The sequence below is a fragment of the Salmo salar genome, chromosome 10 (genome assembly GCF_965601325.2).
Source record: "Salmo salar chromosome 10, fSalSal1, whole genome shotgun sequence".
Taxonomy (NCBI): Eukaryota; Metazoa; Chordata; class Actinopteri; order Salmoniformes; family Salmonidae; genus Salmo; species Salmo salar.
This window is the reverse complement of record NC_138300.1, coordinates 121,508,523-121,527,415: the sequence shown is the minus strand read 5'-3', so window position 1 is coordinate 121,527,415 and position 18,893 is coordinate 121,508,523. Positions and strand designations below refer to the sequence as shown.

Below are 18,893 nucleotides of genomic sequence, written 5' to 3'. Positions count from 1 at the left end.
CGGGGGGTGGTAGGGGGAGATAGAGGGGTGGTAGGGGTAGATAGAGGGGTGGTAGGGGGAGATAGCGGGGGTGGTAGGGGGAGATAGAGGGGTGGTAGGGGGAGATAGAGGGGTGGTAGGCGGGGAGATAGAGGGGGAGATTTAGGGGGTGGTAGGGGGAGATAGAGGGGGAGATTTAGGGGGTGGTAGGGGGAGATAGAGGGGGAGATTTAGGGGGTGGTAGGGGGAGATAGAGGGGGGAGATTTAGGGGGTGGTAGGGGGAGATAGAGGGGGTGGTAGGGGAGGATAGAGGGGTGGTAAGGGGAGATAGAGGGGGGAGATAGAGGGGTGGTAGGGGAGGATAGAGGGGTGGTAGGGGGGAGATAGAGGGGGGAGATAGAGGGGGTGGTAGGGGAGGATAGAGGCGTGGTAGGGCGAGATAGAGGGGGGAGATAGAGGGGTGGTAGGGGGAGATAGAAGGGGGAGATAGAGGGGTGGTAGGGAGAGATAGAGGGGGAGATTTAGGGGGTGGTAGGGAGAGATAGAGAGGTAGGTAGGGGGAGATAGAGGGGGTGGTAGGGGGAGATAGAGGGGGTGGTAGGGGGAGATAGAGGGGTAGGTAGGGGAGATAGAGGGGGGTGGTAGGGGGAGATAGAGGGGTAGGTAGGAGAGATAGAGGGGGTGGTAGGGGGAGATAGAGGGGGTGGTATGTGGAGATAGAGGGGGGTGGTAGGGAGAGATAGAGGGGGTGGTAGGGAGAGATAGAGGGGGTGGTAGGGGGAGATAGAGGGGTAGGTAGGGGGAGATAGAGGGTGTGGTAGGGAGGTATGGGAGAGATAGAGGGGGTGGTAGGGGGAGATAGAGGGGGGAGATAGAGGGGGTAGAGGGGGAGATAGAGGGGGTGGTAGGGGGAGATAGAGGAGTAGGTAGGGGGGGAGATAGTGGGGGTGGTAGGGAGAGATAGAGGGGGTGGTAGAGAGGGGTGGTAGGGAGAGATAGAGGGGGTGGTAGGGAGAGATAGAGGAGTAGGTAGGGGGAGACAGAGGGGTGGTAGAGAGAGATAGAGGGGGGGATAGGGAGAGATGGGGGGGGGTGGTAGGGAGAGATAGAGGGGGTGGTAGGGGGAGATAGAGGGGGGTGTTAGAGCAGGAGGAGGACAGGCGAATAGAGTCACTTCATTAATCGTGCTGAAAGTGTCACCCTGAAAACCCCATCCAGCCAAGTGGGTTCTGTTTTTAAAGAGAGCACACTACCGCTCTGTTTTTCATTTTCACCTTTGCAGGTTAAATTATTATTTGAAATCAAATCTATATGGAAAAAGAGACCAGTTTGTGTGTTGTTGTGTTTCTATGTCTCTTTCGTTTCTCATCATAATGGCAGGCTGAGAGATGCTGATTGGCTCGGCCTGTGTAGAGTGCAGATAGTGTGGACTATAGAGCAAGATAGGGTGGAGCCATGTGCCCAGCCAATCGCCCCCCCCCCCCCCCCCCCCCCCCCCCCCTCAGAGCACAGAGAGTTAATGAGGGTTTGTTTTGAGGGCAGAGAGGGATCCCTTTTATTACTGGGAGAGAAGTCATGTAGGTCATGTGGGATTGTGTCCTCATTACGGAGCTCTGCTAACTGTCTCTCTGTTCCCCCCTGAAAGATGATCTAGGATCTGTTCTCTCTACTCGAGAGAAAACCTTAGCCAATCTGCTCCCAGATCAGTAGCGACTAGCTGACCACAGAGTGTAAAATTGTCTTTGAGATGGGTCTTGTGCCGCGTGGCAAGATCTATGACATCCATAACGGACAAGCTGTAGACTAGAGGGCTGAGGGAGTGAGCTGGTGTGTGTGTGTGTGTGTGTGTGTGTGTGTGTGTGTGTGTGTGTGTGTGTGTGTGTGTGTGTGTGTGTGTGTGTGTGTGTGTGGTGTGTGTGTGTGTGTGTGTGTGTGTGTGTGTGTAACTGAGGGGAAGAGAGAGTGAACTAGCATTGAATGGCTGATACAGAACAGTACCTCAGGCCACTGCGTTGTTTTAATAATGTCATTCATCAGACAGAAAACAACTATTCTCACTGTCACAACATCAGCGTTGATCACACTGCAGTAGTGTCTTGTCTCTGCATCAGTGTCCATCTCAGCAGTGTCTTGTCTCGCTGCATCAGTGTCCATCTCAGCAGTGTCTTGTCTCGCTGCATCAGTGTCCATCTCAGCAGTGTCTTGTCTCGCTGCATCAGTGTCCATCTCAGCAGTGTCTTGTCTCGCTGCATCAGTGTCCATCTCAGCAGTGTCTTGTCTCTCTGCATCAGTGTCCATCTCAGCAGTGTCTTGTCTCGCTGCATCAGTGTCCATCTCAGCAGTGTCTTGTCTCGCTGCATCAGTGTCCATCTCAGCAGTGTCTTGTCTCTCTGCATCAGTGTCCATCTCAGCAGTGTCTTGTCTCGCTGCATCAGTGTCCATCTCAGCAGTGTCTTGTCTCTCTGCATCAGTGTCCATCTCAGCAGTGTCTTGTCTCGCTGCATCAGTGTCCATCTCAGCAGTGTCTTGTCTCGCTGCATCAGTGTCCATCTCAGCAGTGTCTTGTCTCGCTGCATCAGTGTCCATCTCAGCAGTGTCTTGTCTCGCTGCATCAGTGTCCATCTCAGCAGTGTCTTGTCTCGCTGCATCAGTGTCCATCTCAGCAGTGTCTTGTCTCGCTGCATCAGTGTCCATCTCAGTGTGTGGTTCAGTTCAGTGTGATGTGTCCTGTGGTTCAGTTCAGTGTGATGTGTCCTGTGGTTCAGTACAGTGTGATGTGTCCTGTGGTTCAGTACAGTGTGATGTGTCCTGTGGTTCAGTTCAGTGTGATGTGTCCTGTGGTTCAGTTCAGTGTGATGTGTCCTGTGGTTCAGTTCAGTGTGATGTGTCCTGTGGTTCAGTACAGTATGATGTGTCCTAACTACACTTACCTCGGCCTAAACATCAGCGCCACAGGTAACTTCCAGACAGCCGTGAACGATCTGAGAGACGAGACAAGGGCCTTCTACGCCGTCTAAAGAAACATGAAATTTGACATCCCAATTAGGATCTGGCTAAAAATACTAGAGTCAGTTATTAAACCCATTGATCAATTAGGATCTGGCTAAAAATACTAGAGTCAGTTATTAAACCCATTGATCAATTAGGACCTGGCTAAAAATACTAGAGTCAGTTATTAAACCCATTGATCAATTAGGACCTGGCTAAAAATACTATAGTCAGTTATTAAACCCATTGCCATTTATGGTTGTGGGGTCTGGGGTCCGCTCACCAACCAAGAATTCACAAAATGGGACACACACCAAATTGAGTCTCTGCGTGCAGAATTCTGCAACAATATCCTCTGTGTACAACGTAGAACACCAACTAATGCATGTAGGCCGATACCCGCTAATTATCAAAATCCAGAAAAGAGCCGTTAAATTCTACAAACACCGATAATGAAGCGATTCCCAAACCTTCCATAACAAAGCTGTCACCTACAGAGAGATGAACCTGGAGAAGAGTCCCCTAAGCAAGCTGGTCCTGGGGCTCTGTTCACAAACACAAACAGACCCCACAGAGCCCCAGGACAGCAACACAATCAGACCCAACCAAATCTTGAGAAAACAAAAAGATACTTTTCTTGACACATTAGAAAGAATTAACAAAATAACAGAGCAAACTAGAATGCTATTTGGCCCTAAACAGAGAGTACACAGTGGCAGAATACCTGACCACTGTGACTGACCCAAACTTAAGGAAAGCTTTGACTATGTACAGACTCAGTGAGCATAGCCTTGCTAAAGAAGAAAGGCCGCCGTAGGCAGACCTGGCTCTCAAGAGAAGACAGGCTATGTGCAACACTGCCCACAAAATGAGGTGGAAACTGACCTGTACTTCCTAACCTCCTGCCCAATGTATGACCATATTAGAGACACATATTTCCCTCAGATTACACAGACCCACAAAGAATTCGAACACAAATCACATTTTGATAAACTCCCATATCTACTGGGTGAAATACCACAGTGTGCCATCACAGCAGCAAGATGTGTGACCTGTTGCCACAAGAAAAGGGCAACCAGTGAAGAACAAACACCATTGTAAATATAACCCATATTTATGTTTATTTATTTTCCTTTTTGTACTTTGACTATTTGCACATAATGACATTTGAAATGTCTTTATTCTTTTGAGTGTAATGTTTACTGTTCATTTTTTATTGTTTATTTCACTTTTGTTTATTATTTATTTCACTTGCTTTGGCAAGGTAAACATATGTTTCCCATACCAATAAAGCCCTTGAATTGAAATTGAATTGAATTGAATTGAGAGAGAGAGAGAGAGAGAAATTTTGTTTGGAGCTTTAAACATGTTTTAGGCTGTGAGAGACTTTTCAGCCGTCCATCTCCCCCTTCCTCCCTCCTCCTCCTCCTCCTCTTCCACATCTCCTGCATCCCTCGGCCCTGTATTAAATGGTTTTCCTCTCATTCCAGGGGATTGAAGATAGGGAACAGGAGGGATAAGAGAAAGAAGACCTCTTGACACATTCCCTCCGAGAGCTGTAATATATGCATATCTCAATTAAGACCTCCGGTAAAGGGGGGGTCCGGGAGGTGTGTGTGTGTGTGTGTGTGTGTGTGTGTGTGTGTGTGTGTGTGTGTGTGTGTGTGTGTGTGTGTGTGGGGGGCTGATTTTAAAGGTTCACTGGCTATGAGGGGCGAGGCTATCTGGCTCTTAGTGAATCGTCAGGAGGGATGATCAATACCTAAGCGTATAATGATGATTGAGAGGAGGTATTTAACCAAGCTTCTAAATCAATTTCCTCTGTCTCTGTGGAGAGGATAGAGGGAGGGAGGGAGGGAGGGAGGGAGGGAGGGAGGGAGGATGGACTGAGGGAGGGAGGGAGGGAGGGAGGGAGGGAGGGAGGGAGGGAGGGAGGGAGGGAGGGAGGGAGGGAGGGAGGGAAGGATGGAGGGAGGGACGGAGGGACTGAGGGAGGGAGGGACGGAGGGACGGAGGGAGGGAGGGAGGGAAGGATGGAGGGAAGATGGGAGGGAGGGAGGGAGGGAGGGAGGGATGGAGAAGAGGAGAGAATAATCAGCTGTGACGCAGACTAGGAAAATGAAGGAAGCTAAAGGCTCTAGTACTTTATGCACTCTCACGTCCACAGGACCACTGGAGCACAAAGAGTTCCTTTTGAGGTACCCAGTCTGTACTCAGTTCCTCTCTTGTTAAAGTAACTGCCCAGTGTTTCCAGAATTCCATGAAATATGAACCGATAATTACTATATGAAATAGATTTCTTACAATGTTTTTAAATTACGTTTTTTTCTGTGTTTGAATGGTGTGGGCGTGTGTATTTTTTATTTTTTATTTAACCTTTATTTAACTAGACAAGTCAGTTAAGAACAAATTCTTATTTACAATGATGGCCTAGCGGGGAACAGTGGGTTAACGTCCTTGTTCAGGGGGCAGAACGACAGATTATTACCTTGTCAACTCGGGGATTCATCCAGCAACCTTTCAGGTTACAGGCTCTAACCACTAGGCTACCTGCCTCCCCTCCACTCTAACCACTAGGCTACCTGCCTCCCCTCCACTCTAACCACTAGGCTACCTGCCGCCCCTCCACTCTAACCACTAGGCTACCTGCCGCCCCTCCACTCTAACCACTAGGCTACCTGCCTCCCCTCCACTCTAACCACTAGGCTACCTGCCTCCCCTCCACTCTAACCACTAGGCTACCTGCCGCCCCTCCACTCTAACCACTAAGCTACCTGCCGCCCCTCCACTCTAACCACGAGGCTACCTGCCGTCCCTCCACTCTAACCACTACGCTACCTGCCTCCCCTCCACTCTAACCACTAGGCTACCTGCTGCCCCTCCACTCTAACCACTAGGCTACCTGCCTCCCCTCCACTCTAACCACTAGGCTACCTGCCTCCCCTCCACTCTAACCACTAGGCTACCTGCCGCCCCTCCACTCTAACCACTAAGCTACCTGCCGCCCCTCCACTCTAACCACTAGGCTACCTGCCGTCCCTCCACTCTAACCACTAGGCTACCTGCCTCCCCTCCACTCTAACCACTAGGCTACCTGCTGCCCCTCCACTCTAACCACTAGGCTACCTGCCGTCCCTCCACTCTAACCACTAGGCTACCTGCCTCCCCTCCACTCTAACCACTAGGCTACCTGCCGCCCCTCCACTCTAACCACTAGGCTACCTGCCACCCCTCCACTCTAACCACTAGGCTACCTGCCTCCCATCCCCTCTAACCACTAGGCTACCTGCCTCCCCTCCACTCTAACCACTAGGCTACCTGCCGCCCCTCCACTCTAACCACTAGGCTACCTGCCGCCCTCCACTCTAACCACTAGGCTACCTGCCGCCCCTCCACTCTATCCACTAGGCTACCTGCCGCCCTCCACTCTAACCACTAGGCTACCTGCCTCATTTACATCTAGACAGCTGATTCATCCTCCTCAGGGATATTTTTTAAATATTTTTTATTTAACTAGGCAAGTCAGTTAAGAACAAATTCTTATTTACAATGATGGCCTGCTCCGGCTAAACCCAGACGACGCTGGGCCAATTTTGCGCCGCCCTATGGGACTCCCAATCACGGACAGATGTGATACAGCCTGGATTCTAACCAGGGACTGTAGTGGTACCTCTAAGCACTGAGATGCAGTGCCTTAGACCGCTGCGCCACTCGGGGGCCCCAATGAGGTCATGTTCCTTAAGGAAATAGCAAGCGTTTTTTAAACAGTTTAAATGCGTTTTTTTTTAACAGTTTTTTTTCTCTGGATTTTTGCATTGGCAACAGATATGAGTATAGGATGAGTCAACAACAACAACAACATTATTTAGATATAAAGTTAACAGAATATGAACTTTTAAAAGTAAGATTTTCACTGGACAGTTACTTTAAGTATGGACACAGTTTAGTCAGCGCTTGTTCACTCTGCATGATCTAAAACAGTGACAGGTTTTTGTGTCCCAGGGCATTTTAAGAGTTCACAGCACTTCCCTCTAGTAAGGGCCCTCTTTCTTTTAATGTAATGAGGCCCCCCTCCTCGCCCCGTTCTCGCAAGGCTATCCCTCTACCCGACACCAACACACTCTCTCTGATGAGGCACATCCAGGAAGCACTCCAGCCTAATGAAGGACAACACTTTAATCAGGACAGCATGTCGGTCCTGTTCTTCTATCCTGTCCCACACACACACACACACACACACACACACACACACACACACACACACACACACACACACACACACACACACACACACACACACACACACACACACACACACACACACACACACACACACACCCACCCTTCACACCCTGCCCCTATATTACACCCGTGGGTATTCTCTTAAACACTGGCAAGGGAAACCCGGAGGCAGCGATATTAAAGGACTTTGGGAAGAATCTTTCATTCATTATTTGACAGTAACTATCTGGAACTGTTATAATAGTTATAATTCTTTATATTATTTAAATTGATAGCTATAACCCAGGTTTTAAACTGGCAGAGAATAAATGACATGGAAGAGCCAAACACCCACCTCTAGCCATCCAGGCTGTAACACATCCGGCCGTGATTGGGAGTCCCATAGGGCGGCGCACAATTGGCCCAGCGTCGTCCGGGTTTGGCCGGTGTAGGCCGTCATTGTAAATAAGAATTAGTTTTTAACTGACTTGCCTAGTTAAATCAAGGTTAAATAAAAGAAATAGGGAGCGTAGGAGTTGTGAACAGACCTGATCTGGGCAACCACATGAACTCTCACACTCTGCCAAGCTGTTCAAAACAAGTTCAAATGGCTTCCATTTTCCGGGTCTTTCTCTCTGGCTTCAGACCGTAATCTCCTAATCTTCTGGCTGCCTTTTCCTCTAGTCTGATCTGCTGTGAAAACTCCTCTAGACAATCTCTCTCTCTCTCTTCTCACTCTGAGGCACTTTTGAGTCAGTGGTTAAGAACAGGGCACTATCTATCGATTCAGGGCTTCATGGTTTTTGAGCAGCAGGTGAGATGACTGGAGCCTCAGCTGTGATTTGAACCTGTCTAATCCTGTCTGATGGGGGGAGGGATGATGTTTAGTTCAGTCTGAAGGGGGATGGATGGATGATGTTTAGTTCAGTCTGAAGGGGGGATGGATGGATGATGTTTAGTTCAGTCTGAAGGGGGATGGATGGATGATGTTTAGTTCAGTCTGATGGGGGGATGGATTATGTTTAGTTCAGTCTGAAGGGGGATGGATGATGTTTAGTTCAGTCTGAAGGGGGGATGGATGGATGATGTTTAGTTCAGTCTGATGGGGGGAGGGATGATGTTTAGTTCAGTCTGAAGGGGGATGGATGGATGATGTTTAGTTCAGTCTGATGGGGGGATGGATGATGTTTAGTTCAGTCTGAAGGGGGGATGGATGGATGATGTTTAGTTCAGTCTGAAGGGGGGATGGATGATGTTTAGTTCAGTCTGAAGGGTGATGGATGATGTTTAGTTCAGTCTGAAGGGGGATGGATGATGTTTAGTTCAGTCTGAAGGGGGATGGATGATGTTTAGTTCAGTCTGAAGGGGGGATGGATGGATGATGTTTAGTTCAGTCTGAAGGGGGATGGATGATGTTTAGTTCAGTCTGAAGGGGGGATGGATGATGTTTGGTTCAGTCTGAAGAGGGGATGGATGGATGATGTTTAGTTCAGTCTGAAGGGGGATGGATGGATGATGTTTAGTTCAGTCTGAAGGGGGGATGGATGGATGATGTTTAGTTCAGTCTGAACGGGGATGGATGGATGATGTTTAGTTCAGTCTGAAGGGGGGATGGATGATGTTTAGTTCAGTCTGAAGGGGGGATGGATGGATGATGTTTAGTTCAGTCTGAAGGGGGGGATGGATGGATGATGTTTGGTTCAGTCTGAAAGGGGGATGGATTCAGACACTTCCAGGTCCAACGTTTTGCTGGTAAATATTAACATAAGTTGACAGTTATAATTTGAGGTATGTGGTTTTGACGTTGCAGACATGTTGCAGACATGTTGCTGCCCCGACCGACCTGTACTGTAGGGCTCTGGTTTCTGGGGATGGTGTAGGAAAGTGTTGCTGGTGCAGGATGCCTGTGGAGATAATGTGTCTGTTTTTCTGTTGAGATTGTATTGGCTGAAATGACAGGCCTGTATGGGCTAGATACTCCCTTCGCTACATTTGACAGGAAGAAGTAATTAAAAAAGTGGGAGCTGAGTTTTGTGTTTTGCGTTTTTTTGACAGAACCGAATCCATTTAAGTGACTGGTCTGTCTATATGTGTATGTATAGTGTGTGTGTGTGTGTGTGGTGTGTGTGTGTGTGTGTGTGTGTGTGTGTGTGTGTAGCGTGTGTAGCGTGTGTAGCGTGTGTAGAGTGTGTAGCGTGTGTAAGGTACACGTACATGCGTCTGTGTGCCTGCGGTAGAATCTATAAAATGTGTGTGTGTGTGTGTGTGTGTGTGTGTGTGTTCTCTTGGCAGAACAGAATCTTGTTGGACTGGCTAGTCTGTACCTGTGTTGTGTTCAAGCATTGGCATAACTCATTAACCTAACCTGTTTCTGTGTGTTGTCTCCCAGGGGTTAGGGGAGGCTTCAGCGAGAGGGACAGCCATGGACGGAGACTGTCTGAGCTGCATCAAATACCTCATGTTCCTCTTCAACTTCCTCATCTTTGTAAGTATTCTCCTGATGCATTTCTTCTCCCTATAGTATACACGTCATTCTTAACCGTACTCTACCCATTTGATGCGATTGAGGCGATCACATTGAAGCGTCATTATTGCACGTGGCAGATTTAGTTACAAGCCTTTGGTCTCAAGGCTGGAGATGCATTTGTCATCGTTTCTATTGTCAGACAAACAGATCCTCCCGTTTGAGGCAACAACATGGACTCTATAAACCTCCGTGCATCCGAAAATAAATTGCCTCTATAGCTGTAACATTTAACCAATTTTATTTATTTTTTTATTTAAATGTGACATTCATCGAAGAAACCCAATTATTTCCCTGGAGGAAGAGATGGTTTTAGAAGTGTATGTATGAAGCTCCTATCTCTACCCCCCTCCCCCTTCCTCCTCAATATCCCCCTTTTACTTAATCAATGGAGAGTCACCCACTGGGAAAGCAGATAGGGGTTTAGTGATAGAGGGAGGATGGGGGGGGGGAAGAGGGATGAATCGGGGAAGAGGGAAGGGGGGATTCACTTTGAGAGGTAGTGGAAAGGCAGAAAGGTAGCTGAAGCACCCCACTGACCTTCGTTATAGGCCTTAACCAACCCCCTGCTGAGGCATAAAGACTAGAAGACAGCCAGTCTTTTACCTCTCCAGCTCCCCTCATTCCTCCTTCTCAGCTCTCTCTCTCTCTCTCCTTCCTTTCATCCTCAATGGGTAACGATTTCATGGTTTTATTTCGGCTAGGGGAGAGTTTATACAGTATGTTAATGTTTGAACAATATGTAGCCTATCGCGAATGTCCTCACCTAAATGCAACCACGATCTGTTTTGGTAAAACATCTGAGGAACGTGGCTGGAGAAATGTATCCACTCTCAAATTCATAGACACAGCTATGGATACAAGCACTGACCACCCAGCATATAAAAAGAATAGTTGTGAACCATGTTTTGATGCTATATAGTGTTTGTTTACATTTTCTTTGTTTACAAACACTGGAGTAAAACAAGCTTATAGTTTGGATGCTGATGTGGTACGACAGTTGAACTTCATTCTTGAAGTTATATTCTTCAAGAATCAATAGGTTCATATTATTCCCCCATCCCTCTCCATCCATCCATCCCTCTCCCCATCCCTCTCTCTCCCTCCATCCCTCCCTCTCCCCATTCCCTCTCCCTCCCTCTCCCCATTCCCTCCATCCCTCCCTCTCCATCCCTCCCTCTCCCCATTCCCTCTACCTCATCCCTCCCTCTCCCCATCCCTCTCCCTCCATCCATCTCTCTCCCCATTCCCTCCCCTCCCTCTCCCCATTCCCTCTCCCTCCATCCCTCCCTCTCCTCATTCCCTCTCCCCATTCCCTCTCCCTCCATCCCTCTCCCACCATCCCTCTCCCTCAACCCTTCTCCCGCCATCCCTCTCCTCCCATCCATCCTTCTCCCCCATCCCTCCCTCTCCCCCATCCCCTTCTTCCTCCCTCCCTCCCTCTTTGGTGAGGTTTTCATTAGCCTGTCTTAAGGCTTTCCCACCTGTGTTCTCTTTCTTCCATTAATTGTAATGAATTATGTGCATATAAACGAAACTAATGGTCTCTGCTATCCGGGATCCTTGGGACGTCCCAACTCTGACGTCACCCCATTCAAGTTGACATTTAAAGGGTTAAAGTTAGGGTTAGGTAAGGGTTATGGTTAGGGTTAGAATAGGGGTTAAGGTTAGGGTTAGATAAGGGTTAGGGTTAGGTAAGGGTTATGGTTAGGGTTAGAATAGGGGTTAAGGTTAGGGTTAGATAAGGGTTAGGGTTAGGTAAGGGTTATGGTTATGGTTAGGTAGGGGTTAGGGTTAGGGTTAGGGTTAGAGTAGGGGTTAAGGTTAGGTAAGGGTTATGGTTAGGGTTAGAATAGGGGTTAAGGTTAGGGTTAGATAAGGGTTAGGGTTAGGTAAGGGTTATGGTTAGGGTTAGAATAGGGGTTAAGGTTAGGGTTAGATAAGGGTTAGGGTTAGGTAAGGGTTATGGTTAGGTAGGGGTTAAGGTTAGGGTTAGGGTTAGAGTAGGGGTTAAGGTTAGGTAAGGGTTAAGGTTAGGGTTAGGTAAGGGTTAAGGTTCTTTGGACACTGTGTTAACAACCCTCCAGACGAGCTTCAATGCCATACAACTCTCCTTCCGTGGCCTCCAACTGCTCCTAAATACAAGTAAAACTAAATGCATGCTCTTCAACCGATCGCTGCCTGCACCTGCCCGCCCGTCCAGCATCACTACTCTGGACGGTTCTGACTTAGAATTTGTGGACAACTACAAATACCTAGGTGTCTGGTTAGACTGTAAACTCTCCTTCCAGACTCACATCAATCATCTCCAATCCAAAGTTAAATCTAGAATTGGCTTCCTATTTCGCAACAAAGCATCCTTCACTCATGCTGCCAAACTCTCGTAAAACTGACCATCCTACCGATCCTTGACTTCGGCGATGTCATTTACAAAATAGCTTCCAATACCCTACTCAACAAGCTGGATGCAGTCTATCACAGTGCCATCCGTTTTGTCACCAAAGCCCCATATACTACCCACCACTGCGACCTGTACGCTCTCGTTGGCTGGCCTTCGCTTCATAATCGTCGCCAAACACATTGGCTCCAGGTCATCTACAAGACCCTGCTAGGTAAAGTCCCCCCTTATCTCCGCTCACTGGTCACCATAGCAGCACCCACCTGTAGCACGCGCTCCAGCAGGTATATCTCTCTGGTCACTCCTAAAGCCAACTCCTCCTTTGGTCGTCTCCCTTTCCAGTTCTCTGCTGCCAATGACTGGAACGAACTACAAAAATCTCTGAAACTGGAAACACTTATCTCCCTCACTAGCTTTAAGCACCAGCTGTCAGAGCAGCTCACAGATCACTGCACCTGTACATAGCCCATCTATAATTTAGCCCAAACAACTACCTCTTCCCCTACTGTATTTATTTATTTATTTATTTTGCTCATTTGCACCCCATTATTTCTATTTCTACTTTGCACTTTCTTCCACTACAAATCTACCATTCCAGTGTTTTAATTGCTATATTGTATGTACTTTGCCACCATGGCCTTTTTTGCCTTTACCTTCCTTATCTCACATCATTTGCTCACATTGTATATAGACTTATTTTTCTACTGTATTATTGACTGTATGTTTGTTTTACTCCATGTGTAACTCTGTGTTTTTGTATGTTGTCGAACTGCTTTGCTTTATCTTGGCCAGGTCGCAATTGTAAATGAGAACTTGTTCTCAACTTGCCTACCTGGTTAAATAAATGTGAAATAAATAAAATAAATAAATAAAAGGTTAGGGTTAGAGTTAAGGTTAGGTAAGGGTTAAGGTTAGGTAAGGGTTAAGGTTAGGTAAGGGTTAAGGTTAGGTAAGGGTTAATGTTAGGTAAGGGTTAATGTTAGGTAAGGGCTAAGGTTAGGTAAGGGTTAAGGTTAGGTAAGGGTTAAGGTTAGGTAAGGGTTAAGGTTAGGTAAGGGTTAAGGTTAGGTAAGGGTTAATGTTAGGTAAGGGTTAAGGTTATGTAAGGGTTAAGGTTAGGGTTAGAGGGGTTAAGGGTAAGGTTAGGTAAGGGTTAAGGTTAGGTAAGGGCTAAGGTTAGGTAAGGGTTAAGGTTAGGTAAGGGTTAAGGTTAGGTAAGGGTTAATGTTAGGTAAGGGTTAAGGTTATGTAAGGGTTAAGGTTAGGTAAGGGTTAAGGTTAGGGTTAGAGGGGTTAAGGGTAAGGTTAGGTAAGGGTTAAGGTTAGGTAAGGGTTAAGGTTAGGTAAGGGTTAAGGTTAGGGTTAGAGGGGTTAAGGGTAAGGTTAGGTAAGGGTTAAGGTTAGGTCAGGGTTAAGGTTAGGGTTAGGTAAGGGTTAGGGTTAGGGTTAGAGGGGTTAAGGGTAAGGTTAGGTAAGGGTTAAGGTTAGGGTTAGGTAAGGGTTAGGGTTAGTGGGGTTAAGGTTAATGTTAGGTAAGGGTTAAGGTTAGGTAAGGGTTAAGGTTAGGGTTAGAGGGGTTAAGGGTAAGGTTAGGTAAGGGTTAAGGTTAGGTAAGGGTTAAGGTTAGGTCAGGGTTAAGGTTAGGGTTAGGTAAGGGTTAGGGTTAGTGGGGTTAAGGTTAATGTTAGGTAAGGGTTAAGGTTAGGGTTAGAGTAGGGGGAAGGACCTAGAAAAACTGCAGCAGGCAGAGAACAGAGCAGCACGTAATATCAAAGCTATCCCAAGGATCCCGGATAGCACTAATCCTTAACTAAACCCTCTCTCTCCCCCCTCCCTCTCTCTCCTAGCTGGGAGGCTCCTTCCTCCTGGGTGTAGGGGTGTGGGTGCTGGTGGATCCTACAGGCTTTAGGGAGATCGTAGCAGCCAACCCTCTGTTCTTCACTGGGGTCTACATCATCCTGGCCATGGGGGGAATGCTCTTCCTTCTGGGATTCCTGGGCTGCTGCGGAGCCATTCGGGAAAACAAGTGTCTGCTTCTCTTTGTAAGTCAACTGTGATGGGTGTGTGTGTGTGTGTGTGTGTGTGTGTGTGTGTGTGTGTGTGTGTGTGTGTGTGTGTGTGTGTGTGTGTGTGTGTGTGTGTGTGTGTTTGTCTGTTCATTCTATACAGTATATATAGGGTATCTTTGGTCATGTATTTTTGTGGGGGGGATGTGTCATTGTGGCCTGAGATAGAAAAGAAAGAAGCCATAGTAAAACAGAATATTATGTCTTGTCATCCTGTAGCCTTCCATGTAGCAGGCCTCATGCATAGTTCATGTTGAGCTCTGTCAGATTATGATCTTTACTGACACACACTCACTTTTCCTAACGCTCACTCTCTGTTACTCTCTCTCTCTCTGTTACTCTCTCTCTCTCTCTCTATCTGTCTCTCTCTCTCTCTCTCTCTCTCTCTGTCTCTCTCTCTCTCTCTCTCTCTCTCTCTCTCTCTCTCTCTCTGTCTCTCTCTCTCTCTCTCTCTCTCTCTCTCTCTATCTGTCTCTCTCTCTCTCTCTCTCTCTCTCTCTCTCTATCTGTCTCTCTCTCTCTCTCTCTCTCTCTCTCCTCTCTCTCTCTCTCTCTCTCTCTCTCTCTCTCCCTTTATCTGTCTCCTCTCTCCTTTCACTCTACCCCAACTCTCTCTCTCTCTCTCTCTCTCTCCTTTCACTCTACCCCCTCTCTCTCTCTCTCTCTCTCTCTCTCTCTCCCTTTATCTGTCTCCTTCTCTCTCCTTTCACTCTACCCCAACTCTCTCTCTCTCTCTCGTTTCACTCTACCCCCCCTCTCTCTCTCTCCCATTTGTCCCTGCAGTTCTTCATGCTCATCCTGGTTATTTTTCTGGCAGAGTTGGCTGCAGCCATCCTGGCCTTCATATTCCGGGAGCATGTGAGTACCAAGACCCACTGACAACCAACTGTTCCTGTTATAACTACAAACACTGTTCCTGTTATCACTACAAACACTGTTCCTGTTATCTATACAAACACTGTTCCTGTTATCACTACAAACACTGTTCCTGTTATCTCTACAAACACTGTTCCTGTTATCAACTACAAACACTGTTCCTGTTATCAACTACAAACACTGTTCCTGTTATCTCTACAAACACTGTTCCTGTTATCTCTACAAACACTGTTCCTGTTATCAACTACAAACACTGTTCCTGTTATCACTACAAACACTGTTCCTGTTATCAACTACAAACACTGTTCCTGTTATCACTACAAACACTGTTCCTGTTATCTCTACAAACACTGTTCCTGTTATCAACTACAAACACTGTTCCTGTTATCTCTACAAACACTGTTCCTGTTATCAACTACAAACACTGTTCCTGTTATCTCTACAAACACTGTTCCTGTTATCACTACAAACACTGTTCCTGTTATCACTACAAACACTGTTCCTGTTATCACTACAAACACTGTTCCTGTTATCACTACAAACACTGTTCCTGTTATCTCTACAAACACTGTTCCTGTTATCAACTACAAACACTGTTCCTGTTATCACTACAAACACTGTTCCTGTTATCACCACAAACACTGTTCCTGTTATCACCACAAACACTGTTCCTGTTATCAACTACAAACACTGTTCCTGTTATCACTACAAACACTGTTCCTGTTATCACCACAAACACTGTTCCTGTTATCACCACAAACACTGTTCCTGTTATCACTACAACCAATGTTCCTGTTATCACTACAAACACTGTTCCTGTTATCACTACAAACACTGTTCCTGGTATCACCACAAACACTGTTCCTGTTATCATGATGATACAGTACTGTAGTACCTCTGACCATATAGAACTAATATTAACGTCGTCCATGTTCCTGTCTAGCTGACCAGAGAGTTCTTCACTATGGAGCTGAAGAGACACTATCAGGGCTACAACAATACTGATGTCTTCACTGGAACCTGGAATGCCGTAATGAACAGCGTAAGGCCCAGGACACGGTGAGGTTGAGGTCAATTCCATTCCAATCAGGTCACTTCCTAGATGTGACTGACTTCAAATGGAATTGAACCTTAACCCTGATACTTGGTAGATGTATACAATACTTACCGTGACAGACACTTTCAACCAAAGCCACTTACATGGCTTTTATTTCTTCAGTATCTGTATGCTGTTTCTGCGGGAATTGCACCATCAACCTCTGTGTCCCTCCAGTTTGACTGCTGTGGAGTGAACAGCCCGGAGGACTTTGAGGAGAGCCTGTTCCGGCTGATCAACCCCAACGAGATGGTCCCCTCAGCCTGCTGCAGGAGGGCCAGCCAGCCAGGAGACTCGGCTTATGTCAACCAGGTCGAGTGTCTAATGGGGAAAATGCTCTTCCGAAACAACAAGGTGGGTAGTGGTGAGTGTGTGTGTGTGTGTGTGTGTGTGTGTGTGTGTGTGTGTGTGTGTGTGTGGTGTGTGTGTGTGTGTGTGTGTGTGTGTGTGTGTGCGTGCGTGCGTGCGTGCGTGCGTGTGTGTAGTATTCAGTACAACTCCCACAGCCCCACTCCTTGTGAGAAAAAAGCATTTTGCTTTACGTCCTGACAAATGTTGAAGCTCCTGAACACAACACCAACAGCCGAATCCAGTGGTGTCTGATGGTCCTGTCGAGACCAGTGGTGTCTGATGGTCCTATCGAGACCAGTGGTGTCTGATGGTCCTATCGAGAGCAGTGGTGTCTGATGGTCCTATCGAAGCCAGTGGTGTCTGATGGTCCTATCGAGGCCAGTGGTGTCTGATGGTGCTATCGAGGCCAGTGGTGTCTGATGGTCCTGTCGAGACCAGTGGTGTCTGATGGTCCTATCGAGGCCAGTGGTGTCTGATGGTCCTATCGAAGCCAGTGGTGTCTGATGGTCCTATCGAGGCCAGTGGTGTCTGATGGTGCTATCGAGGCCAGTGGTGTCTGATGGTCCTGTCGAGACCAGTGGTGTCTGATGGTCCTGTCGAGACCAGTGGTGTCTGATGGTCCTATCGAAGCCAGTGGTGTCTGATGGTCCTATCGAGCCCAGTGGTGTCTGATGGTGCTATCGAGGCCAGTGGTGTCTGATGGTCCTGTCGAGACCAGTGGTGTCTGATGGTCCTATCGAGGCCAGTGGTGTCTGATGGTGCTATCGAGGCCAGTGGTGTCTGATGGTCCTATCGAGGCCAGTGGTGTCTGATGGTCCTATCGAAGCCAGTGGTGTCTGATGGTCCTATCGAGACCAGTGGTGTCTGATGGTCCTATTGAGACCAGTGGTGTCTGATGGTCCTATCGAGGCCAGTGGTGTCTGATGGTCCTATCGAGGCCAGTGGTGTCTGATGGTCCTATCGAGACCAGTGGTGTCTGATGGTCCTATCGAGACCAGCGGTGTCTGATGGTCCTATCGAGACCAGTGGTGTCTGATGGTCCTATCGAGGCCAGTGGTGTCTGATGGTCCTATCGAGGCCAGTGGTGTCTGATGGTCCTATCGAGGCCAGTGGTGTCTGATGGTCCTATCGAGGCCAGTGGTGTCTGATGGTCCTATCGAAGCCAGTGGTGTCTGATGGTCCTATCGAGACCAGTGGTGTCTGATGGTCCTATTGAGACCAGTGGTGTCTGATGGTCCTATCGAGGCCAGTGGTGTCTGATGGTCCTATCGAGGCCAGTGGTGTCTGATGGTCCTATCGAGACCAGCGGTGTCTGATGGTCCTATCGAGGCCAGTGGTGTCTGATGGTCCTATCGAGGCCAGTGGTGTCTGATGGTCCTATCGAGGCCAGTGGTGTCTGATGGTCCTATCGAGGCCAGTGGTGTCTGATGGTCCTATCGAGGCCAGTGGTGTTTGATGGTGCTATCGAGACCAGTGGTGTCTGATGGTCCTATCGAGGCCAGTGGTGTCTGATGGTCCTATCGAGACCAGCGGTGTCTGATGGTCCTATCGAGACCAGCGGTGTCTGATGGTCCTATCGAGGCCAGTGGTGTCTGATGGTCCTATCGAGACCAGTGGTGTCTGATGGTCCTGTCGAGACCAGTGGTGTCTGATGGTCCTATCGAGGCCAGTGGTGTCTGATGGTCCTATCGAGACCAGTGGTGTCTGATGGTCCTATCGAGACCAGTGGTGTCTGATGGTGCTATCGAGCGCAGTGGTGTCTGATGGTGCTATCGAGGCCAGTGGTGTTTGATGGTGCTATCGAGACCAGTGGTGTCTGATGGTGCTATCGAGGCCAGTGGTGTCTGATGGTGCTATCGAGGCCAGTGGTGTCTGATGGTCCTATCGAGGCCAGTGGTGTCTGATGGTGCTATCGAGGCCAGTGGTGTCTGATGGTGCTATCGAGGCCAGTGGTGTCTGATGGTGCTATCGAGGCCAGTGGTGTCTGATCGTGCTATCGAGGCCAGTGGTGTCTGATGGTCCTGTCGAGACCAGTGGTGTCTGATGGTGCTATCTCTCTCTGTGTGTTGGCAGGGTTGCTATTCAGCTGTGGTGGATTACTTTGAGCTCTATATATATGTGGCCGGGGCGCTGGTCATCGCGGTGCTCACCATTGAGGTAGGATTCAGTATTTCGTTTCTTATAACTAACATTTTGTGAGTAGCCCCTTATCGGTTTATGTGATTAAGTAATGTTAGAGGTTTTGTAGTTTGTCTCCCCCCCCCCCCCCCACACACACACACACACACACAAACACACACACACACACACACACACACACACACACACACACACACACACACACACACACACACACACACACACACACACACACACACACACACACACACACA

The 18,893-nt window shown here is 48.0% G+C and overlaps 1 protein-coding gene across 3 annotated transcripts in view; it reads left to right on the top strand.

Annotated features, from left to right (window-relative positions):
- The window catches only part of LOC106561726 (tetraspanin-18B), a 106,142-nt gene that overhangs the window by 85,262 nt on the left and 1,987 nt on the right, over window positions 1-18,893 (top strand). For all 3 annotated transcript variants that reach the window (XM_045688562.2, XM_045688564.2, XM_045688563.2), the window contains 6 exons: window positions 9,579-9,674; window positions 13,959-14,153; window positions 14,961-15,035; window positions 15,997-16,095; window positions 16,327-16,503; window positions 18,574-18,657. In XM_045688562.2, the coding sequence (XP_045544518.1) occupies window positions 9,579-9,674; window positions 13,959-14,153; window positions 14,961-15,035; window positions 15,997-16,095; window positions 16,327-16,503; window positions 18,574-18,657 (726 nt within the window). The remainder of the gene's footprint in view (window positions 1-9,578; window positions 9,675-13,958; window positions 14,154-14,960; window positions 15,036-15,996; window positions 16,096-16,326; window positions 16,504-18,573; window positions 18,658-18,893) is intronic.